General features: G+C 32.0%; 1 protein-coding gene across 3 annotated transcripts in view; it reads right to left on the bottom strand.

Annotated features, from left to right (window-relative positions):
* The window catches only part of LOC147386235 (protein NRT1/ PTR FAMILY 5.5-like), a 59,557-nt gene extending 42,595 nt beyond the window's left edge, over positions 1 to 16,962 (bottom strand). The window contains exons 1-3 of one of the 3 annotated variants that reach the window (XM_086423156.1): positions 16,715 to 16,962; positions 10,944 to 11,095; positions 3,341 to 3,906 (exon numbers count right to left, since the gene is read on the bottom strand). In XM_086423156.1, coding sequence (XP_086279282.1) covers positions 3,341 to 3,906; positions 10,944 to 11,095; positions 16,715 to 16,826 — 830 coding nt within the window. In that variant the 5' untranslated portion in view covers positions 16,827 to 16,962. Of the gene's footprint in view, positions 1 to 3,340; positions 3,907 to 10,943; positions 11,159 to 16,714 lie in introns of all 3 variants that reach the window. The other 2 variants (XM_086423157.1, XM_086423155.1) reach the window with 2 other exon arrangements.
* Positions 16,963 to 17,607: the final 645 nt, after the last annotated feature.

Genomic DNA, 17,607 nt, shown 5'->3' with positions numbered 1-17,607 from the left:
CTTGATTACCCCCACATGGGCAAAATCCTGGCTCCGCCCCTGAGACTAGCTTAGTCAATATATATATATATATATTGGGGAGCGTTTAAAGAGAGCCAAACATTGTGCCAAACATTTTTGAAAACATGGGTTAGAAGCTTCATAATGGGCTGATTTTTTGTGAGGATGATCTCTACGGTGAAGAGATCATCCTCATCAAAAATCAACTCATTTATAAACTTCCGTTGAAGAATCGTGGACCGTCCAATTTTGGTAAATCACTTTTAATGGGGTTAGAAGTTTTGGAATGGGCTTGTTTTTGGTGAGGATGATCTCCTCATCATAGAGATCATCCTCATAAGAAATCAGCCCATTTTGAAGCTTCTAACCCATGTTTTGAAAAATGTTTAGCACAATGTTTGGCTCACTTTAGGGTTTCCGAACGCCACCCTATATATATATATATATATAAATAAGAAAGCGTTCAGATGCCTTAAAGAGAATCAAACATTGTGCCAAACATTTTTCAAAATAAGGGTTAGAAGCTTCGGAATGGGCTGATTTTTTATGAGGATGATATCTATGATGAGGAGATCATCCTCACCAAAAATCAGCTCATTCCGAAACTTCTAACCTTAGTTTACAAGTTGAAGAATCGTGGATCGTCCTATTTTTGTAAATAACTTTTGATGGGGTTTAAAGTTTTGGAATGGGCTGATTTTTGGTGAGGATGATCTTCTCATCATAGAGACCATCCTCACAAAAAATCAGCTCAATCCAAAACTTCTAACCCCTATTTTGAAAAATGTTTGGCTTTCCGTTGTTCATTCATGTTCTTTGAAGAGAAACAAATAGGATAGGAGAGATTTCTTGGCAAAAACTTGAGCTTCTAGGCATGATTTTTCGGAAATCTTGTATATATTTTAATTTATCCGTCGACTCCTAAGAATTACTCGTGAAAAAATCACATTATCCCAACCCTTTAAACATAAAATCCAATGTTTGGTATTTATGAGTATCTTAATAACACAAATCTCAAAAATACTTATCTCGAGGATAAATCTCAACCATTGGATTTTGCATTTAAAGAGTTGGTATCATGTGTTTTTTTCATGAGTAGTTGGTTGGGATCCCTTCACTCCTAATAATGATTCACGATGTTGGTCGGGATCCCTTCACTCCTAATAATGACTCCCTTCACTCCTAATAATGACTCATGATGTTGGTTGGGATCCCTTCACTCCTCAGAATGACTCATGAAAAAAATACATGATCCCAACTCTTTAAACATAAAATCCAATGATTGAGATTTATGAGTATCTTGATAACACAAATCTTGGAGATACTTATCCCGAGGATAAACCTCAACCATTGGATTTTGCCTTTGAAAGTTTGGGATCATATGTGTTTTTTCATGAGTCATTCTTAGGAGACAATGGATCCCAATCCTCTCTCTTTATATATGGGGCATGTTCAGAGGCCCTAAAGAGAGCCAAACATTATTCCAAATTAACATTTTTCAATATATGGGCTAAAAGTTTTGGAATGGGATGATTTTTTGTGAGGATTACCTCTATGATGAGGAGATTATCTTGACAAAATATCAGTCAATTTTGAAACTTTTAACCCTAATTTACAAGTTGAAGAATCAGCTATTTATAAACTACTTTTGATAGGGTTAAAAGTTTTAGAATAGGTTGATGTTTTGTGAGGATGATCTCCTCACAAAAAATCATTTCATTCCAAAAATTCTAGCTCATACATTGAAAAATACTTGGCTCTCTTTAGGGCTCTGAACACTTTCCTATATATATATGTGGGGGGTGGTGAACTTTCATCAACCCCAACTTACTGTGCGATCAAAAATGAAAAAAGCGGTTGCCAACGTAGATGTATTACAAAGAAATTATGTAAGATTAAAATTATAAATAGATAATCTAATTTTATGTTAAGATTTATTATTTAAAATCTTTCATGGATATTTTTGTAATTAAACGTATTAATTAGGGAGATTTTGAATTTGCATCATACCCTTATCTCATTATAATATTGTAGATTAAAAGGGTATTCAATAATTCGATTTTGTTTACATCTACCCTAAGGGCACTCTTTAAAGTGCATTAAATACAACCTTGGGATTTGACATTTGTACCGAAGTTGCTCTCAAAAAAGTTTTCTTTTACTAAAATTACCCTCATATAGTTATTATCAAGGTGTATTTAATGCACTTTAACGTTTGCCCTAAGGGCACATGCTAACAAGACCCTTTATAATTTTAACAAATCAACTATCATAGTTACAAGAGTTGTTTATTTGCAGTTTTTATTTTGATAAAAAAGACCCAAATAATTAGAAAGATTAAATTTATTATGAGAAATTTGTTTGGCTTAAAATTTTGTCGTCATAATCCTTTATTCTCCTTTCTCATTGGTAGTAGTAAAGATATCCATTGCTTCGTTGGGATACTAGCATCATCCAATACTTTTATTTTTCAATAATGTCCCTAATTGTTTTGTCTTTTAATGAAAAAGACCAGGTATTTTGGCCTTTTTAAAATTAAATACTTGTCTTCACTAGAAAAAAAAAGAAAAAAAAAAAAAAGGGGTACATGTTATGAAACATAAAACACCTTTGAAATAAGTATTTCTGGGTGTTTTTGGTAGGAAAATTTTCTTTATCATTCTTAACATGTCCACATAACCCAAAAGAAAATGAGTCGTGTTGGATTGACCTCAATCCACACTTTGCTGGCGTGGAGGTGCACACACAACCATAGATGCTTTTCATTCGTATCTCGAAGAAATACATCTATGGTTCCGTACACACTTCCACATCAACAAAGTGTGAATTGAGGTCACTCCAACATTATCAAAAGAAAATTTTCTGTAAAAGTATTTATGACAATTATTATATTAAAAGCATTTAATATCAAAGGATCGAGATGCCCTTGAAAGATAGAAATTTTGGAGAGTGATTGTCCTACATCGCCCAAGTATCAAGACCTTGGGCTATATATAAACCTAGGGTAATCCCCACTTTACAAGTTTATTTTGTTAGGATGAGTTAGGCCCATGGGTTTCTACATAGTATCAGAGTGGGTAACCACAGGGATGTAGGAGACACATACCCGTTAGGGGGAATGTGTGCGATAGTCCCTCATCTCCTGAGTATCAAGACTTTGGGTTATATGTAAACCTAGGGCAATGCTCACCTTACAAACCAGTTTTGTGATGATGAGTTAGGTCCATGGGCTTCTACATTAGAGAATGTTAATGTCCTAACAATACATTAGATGTTAACACTATATATCAAGAGAAAGAGAGAGAGAGAGAGAGAGAGAGAGAGAGAGAGAGAGAGTTACCTGAATCGCTCTGTATGGGGTAAAATGTGCTCACCATCGTTTTGCTTCTCGTAGGGAACATTATTATGATCTTGAACATGACAAATAATACACTTCAAGATGAAAGCAACTAACACACGGAGCACATGTTTGAGTGGGCTCTCACGTTGTTTAGTGCGTCCTTTTACGAAGTCTTCTCTATGGTAATAGAAGACAAACACAATGATTGGTATCATAAGTAATGAACCGATTCCAAACAATAATGACCAAGTTGGTATGAAAATAATTGTTGCTGTAGTGATGACGTTCCAAATGATCACAAACCCGTTTATCAAGAATTTTTTGATGGACTTCTCGCCTCTTTTTTCTTCCCACAATGCTTCGATAGACGTTTTTAAACTAGACCTCCCAACTACCACAAGTGCAAATGCCAAGTAATATAGTACATACCCTAGTGCATTTAAGCATTTGTGGTCATTGTCATTTTCATAATAATATGTGTAGTCATATCCATGTTCTTGACATGTGGAGAACACGGCCGCCTCAAACAACAATTGAGAGGTCACACTCGCTATAAGGCCCAATCCCTGCAAAAGATGTCCATGTTTAATTTTACCTTACTATTATAATTTTTCTTTTTTGGGGGGGTAAGCTGGACATGAACTCACGAACTCAACGTTGTTTTAGAATGTGTCAAAACCACTGAACAATGGGTCTAAGCCCATTTTATTACTATTAGTATATGACCATAGCACTAGTGTATGACTTAAAAGTTATAAAGCTTATTTGATGAAAAAGGCTTTTGCATGCATTTTGATCATTGAATTAAAAGTTATGGACATTTTGGTCATTAATTTTAAACTCTAGAAACAGTTTGAAGGCCATTAAGCAAAATATTATAGACATTTTAGCCCAAATAATTATTTTTGTGCTTTGTCCGAATTCAACCAAAAGTCCAAACCCAAAAGTAAGTATAGACTTATTTGAGAATTAGGAAGCTAAATGGTAACCAACACGATTCTTTCTACCAAAAGTGCTTTGAAGACAAAATTGACCAGAATGTACAAAATTTTAGTTGAGGTAGTGTTTAAGAAAACAGTTGGGAGCATGCCCAATCCCAACCCGAGTTTGATCTTTTAAAATTGGGTTCAACTCGAGTTAGATAGTTTTGGGCAATTTGGTCGAGTTGGGCGGGTTGGGCTCGTTGAATAACCATTATTTCATTTTCATTAGTAAATAAATTTTTATATTTAAAAATAAATAAATTAAACATTAAAATTAAATCACTAGTAAATAAAATCACATATGACCTTCAAATCCATCATTGAGAGAATATTTAGACAATTCATACTTTAAAGTCCACATTAATAGTATTCAATTGTCCACGAGTCACAAAAATAATATGGAATAAAAAAATCTATAATTAATATAAAAATATTTATCTAAGAGTATTTAACTTCAAGTTCGGATTGAGTTGAGTTGCCCAAACCCTCAACCCGAATTAAGGTCAAGTTGAGATATTCTAACCCAGGCTCAACTCATCTTCGAACATAAGTACGCCTAGGCTCGCCCATCAGAGTAAAACTTGGGTTGACTTCGGGCCAACTCGACCAGGTTGTAGCTCTACCTAGGGTATATATTTGTTGTTCTTTGGTGAAAGGGTGTAATCTATAATTGTGAGTCATCTTTTTATAGTGAAATTGGTGTGATTCATGGATGTACCTCAATCTTCAGATAATCGCATAAAAATCTATGTTTCTATATGTGATTGCATCTTATTTCTTTTTCCTTTTTTCCTCAATTGTTGATGTTCAGCTTAACAATTGGTATCAAAACCTTTAGGTTTGAATGGGAGATGTAAGAAGAATGAAAAGTGAAAATCGAAAAGTTCAATGATTTGAACTTTTGATTTTGGAAGAGGCACATCGAAGATACCTTCTACCAGAAAGATTTTTATCTTTCTTTAGGAAGAAAATCCAACATGCCTACGAATATGATGGATGATGAATGAGATATTTTTGATATGAAAGCCTTGGGTATGATCAAACTATCTCTGATTTCATCTGCAATGTTTAATATCTCTAAGGAGAAGACGAAATTAGATCTAATGATTATTTTTTAAAGAGGTACAAGAAACCTTCACCCTCAAATAAGGCATTCTTAATGAAAAGATTCTTCAATATGAAGATGACTGACGTTGATAATGAGGTTGAGCATCTAAATGAGTTCAACAAATTCATTAGTCAATTAGAATCCATTGGAATTAGTTTTGAAGATGAAATCTAGTTTAAGTGATTTTATCTATATTGCCAGATAGTTGGGATAGTCTGGTGATGATCTGAAAAACTTTTCTTGTTCTGGTATGTTGAAATACAATGATGTTATTAGAGTACTCCTAAGTGAAGGAGCATGTAGAAAGACTTCAAGAGCACAGAGACATCACAGAATGCTTTAAATGTGAAAAAAAGGCAAAATGACAAAAAGATGGAATAAAAATTGTGAACGTTCAAAATCCAGGAAAACTAAGTTGAGACCTCCCCAAGGAAAATGAGATAGTTGTTGGAATTGTGGTAAAAAGGGACACTTGAAAAGGAATTATAAAGCTGTAAAGAAATATGTTGAGAACAATAATTAGAGAATTAAAGACTCGCTACACCTCTCTGATGATACTGATCCTGATGCTTTGATTTCGTCTGTTGCTGCATGTAATGATTCATGGGTTGTAAATTTTAGTGCATCATTCTATGCTATTTGTCATAGTCTTACAAAATTATGTGCTGAATAATTTTGGAAAGGTTTATTTTGGGGATGACCTTTGCAAAATGTATACATTAGCTTATCAGACAAGATATCTCTACAATTGAAAAGTGTGAGGCATGTTTAACAATTAAAAAGAGTTTTTTTTATCCTTCTGGGCAGCTTGCGGATTTAGAAACATTTACCACATTCTGGGGTGATTCATGGAAGATGACAAGATGGGTTTTGGTGGTAGCTCGTTGTAAGAAAGAAAGTATATTTTATGTTATATTTGATACCAATAATTCAATTATAGTGGCAACTGCAGAGTTTGATAGAAATACGTGGTATCGGAGGTTTGGGCACATGAGCAAGAAGGGAATGAAGGTAATGCATTAAAAAAGTAAATTGTCTATATTAAAATAGATTCATTTAGACTTTTGTGAAGATTGCAGAGTTTTAAAAATATCAAAAGGGCTCCAAAGCTTTAGAAATCGGAGTTGGTTCACATTGATGTATAGGGATCAACCTAGGTACCTTCACTTGGTGGTTCTCGTTACTTGGTTAGTTTCATCGATGATAATAATAGAAAACTTTGGATTTACTTTGTAAAGCATAAATTTAAGGTGTTTACTGTGTTTAGAAAGTTGAAAGCTTTGGTTGAAAATGAAACAAGTCTGAAATATAAGTCCCTCAAGTTAGATAATGGTAGGAGTATTGCATTGATGAATTTGAAGAATGATGTGCACTTAATGGGGTCAAATATCTGAAAACAGTCCAAAGAAACCACTAAAGAATAGTGTTGTTGTGCACGTGAATATTACTATTATAAAGCGTTCCAAAAATATGAGAATTAACGCAGGGTTGCTTAAATCTTTTTGGATGGATGCTATGAACATTTTTGCTTACTTAATTTACGCAGGACCATCAGTTGCATTAGACTTTGGCCTACTAGAAGAGCCTACTAGAAGAAGTATGGACTGGAAAAGAGGTAAATCTGTCATACATAAGAATTTTATATTGTACATCTTTGTTTATATAGATTCAAATGAAAGGAGTAAATTAGACTCTCAATCCATAAAATGCATATTTATTGGATATGACATTGATGAGTTTGGCGACTAATTTTGGAACCAAGAAAATTGGAAAATCATTAGGAGTAAGGATGTCATAATCAATTAAAAAAAAGTTATGTATAAGGAGAAGTCATAAAAAATAAAAAATAAAGGTTTAGAAAGTCCTAAAGATGATAGGTATGTGAAATTTGATGAAATATCATCAAGGGGTGTACTAAAACCTATTGATTGAAATATTCAAGTAAAAAAATTCAAACTTCTCTTACTCATGCTCCCCTTCCCTTCACTAAGGAGATCTACAAGATTTACCTAAGGAAACACCCCCAGCTTGGGATTTATCCTCATTGTATTATTTATTGTTGATTGACAATGGTGAACTAGAGTATTTTGAAGAAGTTATGCAAGTTGAGACAAAAAATAAGTGGAAACTTATTATGGATGATGAGATGAATTCTTTAGCATCAAATTAAATATGAAATTTGGTTGAGCTACCCAAGGGCAAGAAAACTTTACATAATAAGTTGGTCTACAAATTGAAAGAACATGATAAGACCAAGAGATATAAGGCCAAATTGATTATGAAAGATTTCCAACGAAATTTAGGTATCGACTTCATATAAATATTTTTTCTAATTTTGAAATTATCTACTGTCAAATCTGTTTTGAGTATTGTGGCAGCAGAAAACTTATATCTAGGATAGTTAGATGTAAAAACATCATTTCTTCATGGTGATTTGAATGAAGATATTTATATGCAACTTGCCCAAAGGTACTTGACAACGGAAAAATAGAATATGATATGTAAAATCAAAAAGAACTTTTATGGGTTAAAGTAGGTAACCAAACAATGGTACATCACGTTTGATAATTTCATATCTAATACTAGGTACACTATGTGTCATGCTAACCATTTTTGTTATTTCAAGAAGTTCAGTGATTCCTACTTTATTCTATCATATTGTATGATGATTTATATATTTGTTGTAGGTTCAAGCATAGTTGAAATAACAAGGTTGAAATAATAACTTTAAGATGTTTTCTTTAAAAGATTTTGGTGCCTCAAAACAAATCCTTGAAATGCAGATCCATAGAGATAGGAAGAACAATCAGTTGATGTTATCTCAGGCGCAATAAATTGAAAAGTACTGAAAATATTCAACATGATCACTATCAAACCAATTAGCACTCCTCTAGTAAATCATATCTCACTTTCTAAAATGCAAGGTGGAATAAGGAAAGAAGAAATGCAATAGATGTCAACAACAAAAAAAAATTATGAGGTCCACATGTCATATAGCATAAGGATATAAGTCCATTAATGCATGAATGTCTTACCTTTGTATGTCAATTGTTGAGACAAAATAGGCCCAACAACTGAAGTTTGATTTTTGGCACGTGGATTTGGTAAGGACTGGGCCATATGATTATTATTCAATGAATCTAGAAGACAAAGTCACATGACATGCAATAAGAAAATTGATATAAAATCTCTACCCAATTCCTAGGTGTACAGGATCTTGAGTCATTCATCGGTTGATAAATGGTAAAATCTTCATTTTTTTAATTCCAAGGTACCATGCCTCTTAGGGAACTCGACTAATTCTCAAACACGTATTGTTTACTACCAAACACACATTGGAAACCACTAAGGGGTGATTCGAACTCAAGATCTCCACTTCTTAAGGTGTGGTCCTAGTCATCTCATGAACACGAATTTGTTATTTAGAATTTTATATACTAATCTAATAAACCAATTAATGATAGGACACCATGTGTATTAAATGAGCAAGAAAGTGAATTAGGGTTGGCAATGAGTCGGATGATAACCGCTTACCTAACTCATTTGACCCAAATAAATTTGATATGGGCAAAGTTTTTCTACCGGATTAAGAATTTGAGTCATACCACCCAATCTCTCTTTACCCAAAAAAAAATTGTAGGGTTGATTATGAACATATGCTATATCCTACGTGATAACCCGTTAACCCAATGGCGAAATTGTTATTTTATATTTTATATAAAATGTACTTAAATAATTAGAATTTTCTTCTCTACTCTCTAATCTCTCCCTTCTCATAGGATCTCTCTATTCATAGAGAAATTCAACGAGGTGAGCTTGATTTTATGCTATATCTATTTGATTACATGATGTTCAATTTTTTTATTACATAATTGTTGTTATTAAAGTAAAAGATTCAATTGGGAGAGGGTAAAAATTTAAGTGACTCAAAATTCAGGTAAGAAATCAGGTGTGGTTATCCACCTAAAATTTGGGTATATGTGCTAAATTTGGGTATGGAGTCAGTAAAAGCCTTAACCAGCCATCGCCAATCCTAAAGTGAATGGTTAGTATTGTTTTTGGTACACATGGCATCATGCCATTGGTTCATCATCTTAGCACATAAATTTCCAAATAGCACATCTTTGTTTCACCATCCCTTTATGGTTAACTTATCGGTTTTCTATTAGAAAAATACTAGACTAACTTTGTTGGACATTGTGTTCAACACTATGTTGATGTGGCAATGACAAGATACCATAGATCTCTTTCCTTGAGATACATTTTAAACAATGAATGGTTCTCCATGCACTGTCACATCAGTGCAATGTTGAACTCAGTGTCCAACGTAGGCAGTGTAGCACGACTTTCTATTAACAGAAAACCATGCTAAGCTGACGAAATAATGGCATGATGCCACGCGATACCTCCAATAGATGCTTGAGCCTTGCCCAAAAATGGTTGAGATGACAAAAGAAATACCAAAGGATCAAAGTAAGTTTTTTCGAAATCATTTTGCGGGAATTCGTATAAAATATCCCTTTGTACCATACAAATCACACCTGATTTTCTTGGAAAGATTTTATTGCCACACCAACATTTACTATTGCCACCCTAATTCTTATATAAATCACAATTGAAATAGCACACACATCTTGGGATGGAATTAGCAAAAGTTGGTGTAGTAATAGAAACTCTCTTTTCTAAGGGATTAGGGATGGCAATTTTGCCCCACCCCACTGGTGCCCCACCTTGACCCGCCCATATAAGGTTGGGTTTTTACACATTTAAATGGTTTTAGATGGTTTTGGTATTAAAAATGAAAAATCAATTCAGTTTTAGGATGGTTTTGATATTAAAAATGATTAACCAACCGGGTTTTGGGGCAGGGACGGTTTTAATATACCTCGCCCTGTTAACCCACTCCAACACGCCCAATTTCTTAAATTACTTATCACACCCTAATTAAAGATTTAAACACAGCATTAAAACGTTAGAAAGTTTTGGCTTAAATTATTATCTCAACGTTTCAAAACATTATAACTCTCATTCAAATGATTTCAGTAGTTAATTATAATTTTGATTAAGATCATATTAAATCTTAAATCCAAAAAAAAATTGAAATCTAAGGAAGAGAGAGAGAGAGAGCTTCTATTGGCACCTCGACTTTTACTTGTTGGCGAGTTGCTCTTTTGAAAAGGTGGGGCGGGGCCAGGTTTAGAAAAACTATTAGGGGTGGGGATAGGTCAAAAAAATCAGACTTAAATTAGGGTCAGAGCGAGTTCGAAATGAATAATGATAATCGGGGTTAAGTTTAACTTAAACTAGCCCAAACCCTCCTCCATTGCCATCCCTATGGGAAACATATAAACCTTAACCAGTTTATACAAGTGGCATGAAGAATAAAGCCTGCTTAGTTGATCCATTAGATCTATAATTAGAATCGAAGCCTGGCCTATATTCTATTGGACCAAAAGAGAGCCCATCAATCCATCCCAGCAAATCAATATGTTTATAGGGGTAAAGAACTTACAAGGAAATAGCAGATTGAGGAGAAGAAGAGCATGCCATAATCGGTGAGGTAAACATCGACCAAGATGGCTCCAACGATTCCCATAATGCCCGACATGGCATCAATCACATTCGTATAAGCTGCGGCCAAAATGGGCCTAACAAACATGTAATCTGTGAAGAATGTCATCAAGTTGAATATCGTGTTCTCCGCATATGCAATCACGATGATTGCAACTGTGATGAAAAAAAAAAAAAGGGTTATTTCTAGAGTTGCAACTCAGCCTTTTTGGTTAACCAAAATACTATATAGGATCCACGGAATCTGCTATTTGGTGCAATGTTTTCAGACCCCGACCCATTAGGCAAGGTATTTATGAATTATAAATAAATAGAATCGTAATCTTTCAAAAAAAAAAAAAAATAGAATCGGGATTATCATACTACCTTACGTGGCGCACTCAATTGACTCTCCAGACATGATAAGTTCCGGAATTGTAGATCTGTACACCTCGGGATACAAAAATGTATCCTAAGGCATACAGATTTACGTTTTCCGAATTTGTCACGACAGGAGAATGTGCCACATGGGTAGTCAGATCATCATGACTCAAATAAATAATACAACTAAAATTTTATTTATCATAAAGACGAATAAGCAAATTCACTCAGAACCATGCATATCCATTCTTTTTCCTATTCAAACATCAGCCCTTTGTCTCTGAGTTTTCAAGTCGAGAATTCTGCGCAAATCAAGAGATATTGATATTAAAGAATTAAAAAATTCAAATAATAACACATTTCAAAAATTCAAATTCCAAATTTTAATTCATTTTAATAAATAATATCAATATTTTATATTTGAGCAAAAAAAAAAAGAATTTTTTTATATTTAAATAGATGAAAATTCCTATAGTAAATGAATATTTTATATTTATTGAAAAATAAAAATACAATTGAATATTATTTTTCAATAATTTTTTCTGTATGATACAAATTGCTACAAAAAATATATATATTTATATAACAATTCATTTCTACTTAACAAATTTCTTTGCAAATATTACTATTTTATATTTGAATCCACTTTCTAAGTGTTCCAAATAACAAAAAAACAGAATAAAGGAGGAATTTATAAAGTTTTGACTAATTTGCTTAAAAAAGTACAAAAATAGATAAAGAAAGGAAAAGAACAAGAAGAGAGGAAGAAATATATTAATTTAGAAAAGTAAAAAAATTAATGCAAGAGATAATATATGCGTCGTTTACAAAAAAATCAAGGAGAAATGGCCTAAAATTTACTTTTTAAAAGAAAATTACTTAAAAGACCCTAGTAGAGGGATTTATTTCTAAATAGTCCCTAAGTTTTACACGGACATTTAGTAAATTTTTAATTTCTTAATGATCTCTTATTATTGGCAAACTCACCACTTTTTTTTATTTACTATCGAGTTCACCTCTTTTTAAATGGAAAGTGATAAACTCAACATTAATAAAACCCACCCATTTTAATTTTTTAATTTTTTCAATTAAAATACGTGGAAAGATCGATTAAAAATTTTAGATAACGACTTATGTAGATGATTTCAACCCTAAAGAATCATTCTTTATCGATTTTCATCAAAAAATTAAGAAAAATAAAAAAGGTCAAAAAAAAACCCCTTATTTTTTTACACCTTTAAAATATTTGAAAAATCCCTTGAAAATGATTTTTTTTTCCTCTTTAAATTATTTCCAACAGAATGGAGTCTCCGAAATTCGATTGAGATGTCAAAATTTTGATTTTTTTTTTTTCATGAAAACAATGAGTTCAAAGAATTAGGATATTCAATCACGAGAAATGTGGGAGATGAACTCCATGGATTGTTTTAAAAAGAAGAGTTTCATATATGGACTAGTAAAAGCCCACCTAAAACTTAGGGATTATTTAGAAAAAAGTCCCTCTATTAGGGTTTTTTAAATAATTTTCCCATATTTAATGGGAGTAATAAAAATATACCATCTTTTACGTGGATGCTAGTGATAGCAATGTAAACAATATATTTTTGGACTACTTATGATATATGTAAACAATAAGGAATAGGTGATCCTCTCGTGAGCCCAAGGATTTCCAAAATACTCTCATTATTTTTACATGTTTCACTAAAATACACAAGGTTTTTAGAGTTACTATTTCAACTCCAAGCTTTTGGAAATTAATAAAAAAATTGGAGATACTCTCATAAATCCTTAGAGAAAAAGATTAATTTCTTGTCCATCCAAAATGTATGAGTTCCAACTTCTGTAAGTCAACCTTGAACAGTTGGTCCAAAGTCTCTTGAATCATCATCATATAGTGATCAATTGATGAAATCTTCCCAATTTTTTCTAAAAATTTCCAATTTTAATTATCCAAACTTTGTTACTATGATTTTATTCGGCATTTTAGACATACCCCTCCATGTTTTGGAGAGTATTTAAGTTAACCTCCAATTTTTTCAAATTGATGGCATACCTTTTAAATTTAGTTTTCTGTCATAGACTAATGGAAAATGACCTATATATCCTATCTTCAATATAGACAAGGCATTCTCATCCCTATATATCATCTTTAACCTTAAGACTCTATCTAAAACTTCAGCCTCAAGGCATGCCTTGAGAAATTAATAATAGACGTACTCTAACTACAATTCAAGCAATATAGGATTTTTTGAGAAATTAAAAATTATAAAATTTTGGATATAAAATTTTAGGAATAGAGAAATTTACTACATTAAGATTTTATAGGATTTCCACTTAATTTCTTATATAATTGGAATAGAGAAAGAATAACATATTGTTATGGAGTGTATCTTACATATTTTATATTTTATATTTTATATTATTGCTTTGGCGGACCATAATGTGTTATCATAGAAGGAAATATACATTATCAAGATACAACAAATAACATAAGTAGGATTTGTAACTTACAATCTTTATTGATGTGAGATGAGTAATTAATTGGAATTGAATTATTATCAATTTTGTTTAGTGGTAAGCTTGTCTTTAATGAGTTGAATAAGTTGGTGCTAACGGGTTGAACCCAGGCCTTTAGTATCATTATCCAAAGATTTTAAGAATGCATTTATAAAATATTAAATATTAATATCCACTATTTCTCTTAAAAAGGGAAAGAAATTTTGATACCCTAATATTTAACAACAACAAAAAAGAAAATCAATTTTTTTGTTTTAAAAATTCAATAGAAATTAATTTAAAGTAGGATTCTACTCCACGAATTATTTTTAATTTAAAAACTAAAAAGAAATTAATGTTAGGAAAGACTCTATCCCACAATTTTTTTTTTTTAAGTGGGTCAAGAAATAAGGAATGGGGGATAAGAAAGAGCGCTGCCATTGGCACCCAAACTCTTACTTATTACACTCCAATTTCTTAAATTATTTTGCATACCCCAATTATAATTCTAAATATTTTAATAATTATTTATAAATTATGATTAGGCTCATATAAAATTTTAAACAAAAAAAAATAGAAATCCAGTTAAAAATTGAACGAACTTTTATTGGCACCCAGACTTTTTCTTGGTCTCGATCATTTTTATTTTTAATTGGTTTTTAATAAGTAAAAGTTGGAGTGCCAAAAGCAGCTCTCTAATAAAATAAGCGGTATTTTAATCCTTTTACATGAATAATGACTGATGAAGAAAGCTAAAATTGTAGGTCAATATTGGAATGATTTTTGCTCATAAAGTACTGTGAGCAAAAGTGCTAACAGTCCAAACAAACAACCGTTTGACATGTGGTGCAAATGACATCAGCAATCTTACCTGCAATTCCTCAACCAACCAATTTCAATTTTGAGATTTAAAACCTTAAAATAGGTCATTGGGATTACATGGATTATTATATTGTCAATCTAACATCACAACCTTGTAGATTTTATAAAAAAAATTCATATTAAAAATAATGTTAAAATTAAAATTCAAAGGTGAAAAATAAAGATTTTTATATTTTTTTTTAATAATTTTTTTTAAAATTTATAGAATTTCATCCTTTACAACCTCATGGCATCAGATCATGTCTTTGAATGCCACAAGGTGATCTGATCATGAAATTTTCATTTTCCATCATTGTAGGAGAGAGAAATTTTCTCTTTTATTATTAATGTTATTTTCGTAACATGCCATAATGGCCATCGAATTGTGAGCCAAAAAGCACTCTTAATGTTGGTATTATAGTTGTAAAACAAGTGATATTTTGCTCACAGCCTAACACGGGTTTGACATATGACACGTAAGTAATACGAGAACAAAGATCTCTCTCCTACCCACAATGACAAAATGAAATTTTTTTATTAGATGATCTTCTAGAACTCAAAATCATAATTCAATACCACAGTGTTGCCGAGGATGAAATTCTATAAATTTTAAAATAAAAAATTATTTTTCTCCGTTAAATCTTAATTTTAGACTTAGATTCTTAGTACACATCTATTTTCAATACCTTAGATCAAGCTTGAAAATCTTTGTTCTTTAATTTTATTTATTTATTTATTTATTTTAATTATGAGTTTTCTTTTTTTAATAAAATCTAAAAGGAGTTCCATTTTCAATATGATAATCTATGTGGGCTTTATGACCTTTTTAAGAAGAGAGATTTACTCGATAGACCTAATTGTTGCATTTTTATTATAAAAACTCTCTTGAATTCTGGCAACTCCAAGGGAGCCTTGCTTTATGAAGTTCGTTACCCACCGAACCTCACTTTATCAAGTTCGTCATCAAGCAAACCTGGAGAGAGATCCACGTCATAAATTTCTAAATTTTTGCAGTTAATTTGTTACTTAACCTATCTTGGAGTGGATTCTAACCACATTAATTTGTGGTGTTCAAAAACATGATCTAACATACGAGATTATAAAGGATAAAATTCTAAGAATTTAGAAAAAAAAAAAAAAGTTCTCACATTTGAATTTGAATTTTAAATTTTGGAGTTCAATATCCATCCATTTTCAAAATCTACTACCAAAATTAAAAAGATTTGTTTATTTTAATTTTTATTGTGGAATCTAAGTTTTTACATGCAATCTAGAAGTCTGTGTTGTTGGATTGCTAATTTGATTCTCTATGTGGGCCCAATGATCCTTAGTAAGATTTGAAATCTTATTAAATAAGTCATGGTAGCATAATTCATAAAGGTTTTTGCAGATAACAAACTTGATAAAGTAGAGGAGTTTTTGTAATAAACAGATAGGTCTGTCTGTAAATCTCTCTTTTTAAAATTTGGGTAGGAGATAAATTTTCTCTTTGGAAAATGCTGGAATGACACAGGGAATTTACTGCGATTCTCACAAGTCTGACGTGGGATATGCAGATAAGCATAGCTGTGTTTCCTCGCAATACGATTAAAAATCAAGTACGACCATGTATGCATCTCCACGTTAGAATTGTGAGAATTACAGTAAATCCTGAGTCAACTCGAAACTTGGCTAGGTTGACTGGGTAGGATTTCGAGGCAAGTTCGGTATAAAACTGTTGAAACTGATTTGTCTCCCGGGAACTTTAAACGAGTCTACTTGAAAACTCAGATAAGTCTGTCTAAAAATGTACTGAATCAGCTTTAAAATTTCACTTATAAGCCCTTAATTTTTTTCCCAAAAAAAATCCTTAATTTTTCTCGTACTGAATAGGCTGTATAATATATCTCTATCCATCCTTATGATTATGGTGAGGAATTCAACTACACAAAATATCAACAATGAATCCAAGTCATTAAACATGAGATTATAATTAGAGGGTTTCATCGAAATTACCTAAGATAGGATAACTTTGCTTCAACAAACTGAGACTTTCTTGGACTCCTATGCCGAAACTCAAGTAACAGAAGAAAATCTTAAGATTCGTATCATCCCATCCCGATCCCATCGTAACCTCCTCCTCCTCCTCACTTTGAAAATTAATTGGATATATTTAAATTCTTTTTCAGTGGACAATTGATAACAGAAAGAAAGACTCTACTTTTTAGCGGACGACTTCGCATTTTCTAGACTCAAACTATGTCTGAGGCTCTCCCACCACACAAAAGGCCGAGAAAAGAAGTAAAGTATATTTTCTAGAGATCTGTATCATTGTTAAGATGATAAATAACTCTCCCTTGGAATCTTGTGCCGTGGGGTTCACTTTAACAAAAGTGGACAATTATTGAGAGCTTTTGGAGATTCTGAATATGCTTTATTCCATCAAATGCTTTGAAAAATGCTAAAGTGCATTGAAATAACTCTCCAAGTTGCATTGATGAGAGTGTATTAGTGAGTAGAAACAATAGTTGCTTTTTCTCGAGATGCAAGTGCATGTATAGAGGAAAATCGATGGTTCCCTACGCACATAGTTTTATTGAATGTTTTTTTCACCACTCGTGGAAAGTATTCAGAACCAATTGAGCTCAATCTTGTTACATAATATTTTATATCATTATTTATTGCAATGGATTAAACATATTTTTAATTTGAAATTAAGAAATATGCAATAATTATCTTACCTTTTAATTTTTTTTTTAAATAATAATTAAATATTATATTATTTATTTAAAAATATCATGCATGTGAGGCTTTCACTTTACACCTCGATGCTTATGCCTCGAGGCACCAACTAGTCGAGCACTCTGCCTCAAGTTTCGACATCTGGAAACATTGGGCTAGCAACCCTC

The sequence above is a fragment of the Akebia trifoliata genome, chromosome 14, assembly GCF_017979445.1.
Source record: "Akebia trifoliata isolate Shusen 1 chromosome 14, ASM1797944v1, whole genome shotgun sequence".
NCBI lineage: Eukaryota > Viridiplantae > Streptophyta > Magnoliopsida > Ranunculales > Lardizabalaceae > Akebia > Akebia trifoliata.
The sequence above is the reverse complement of the archived record's forward strand: the minus strand, read 5'-3'. Positions and strand labels throughout refer to the sequence as shown.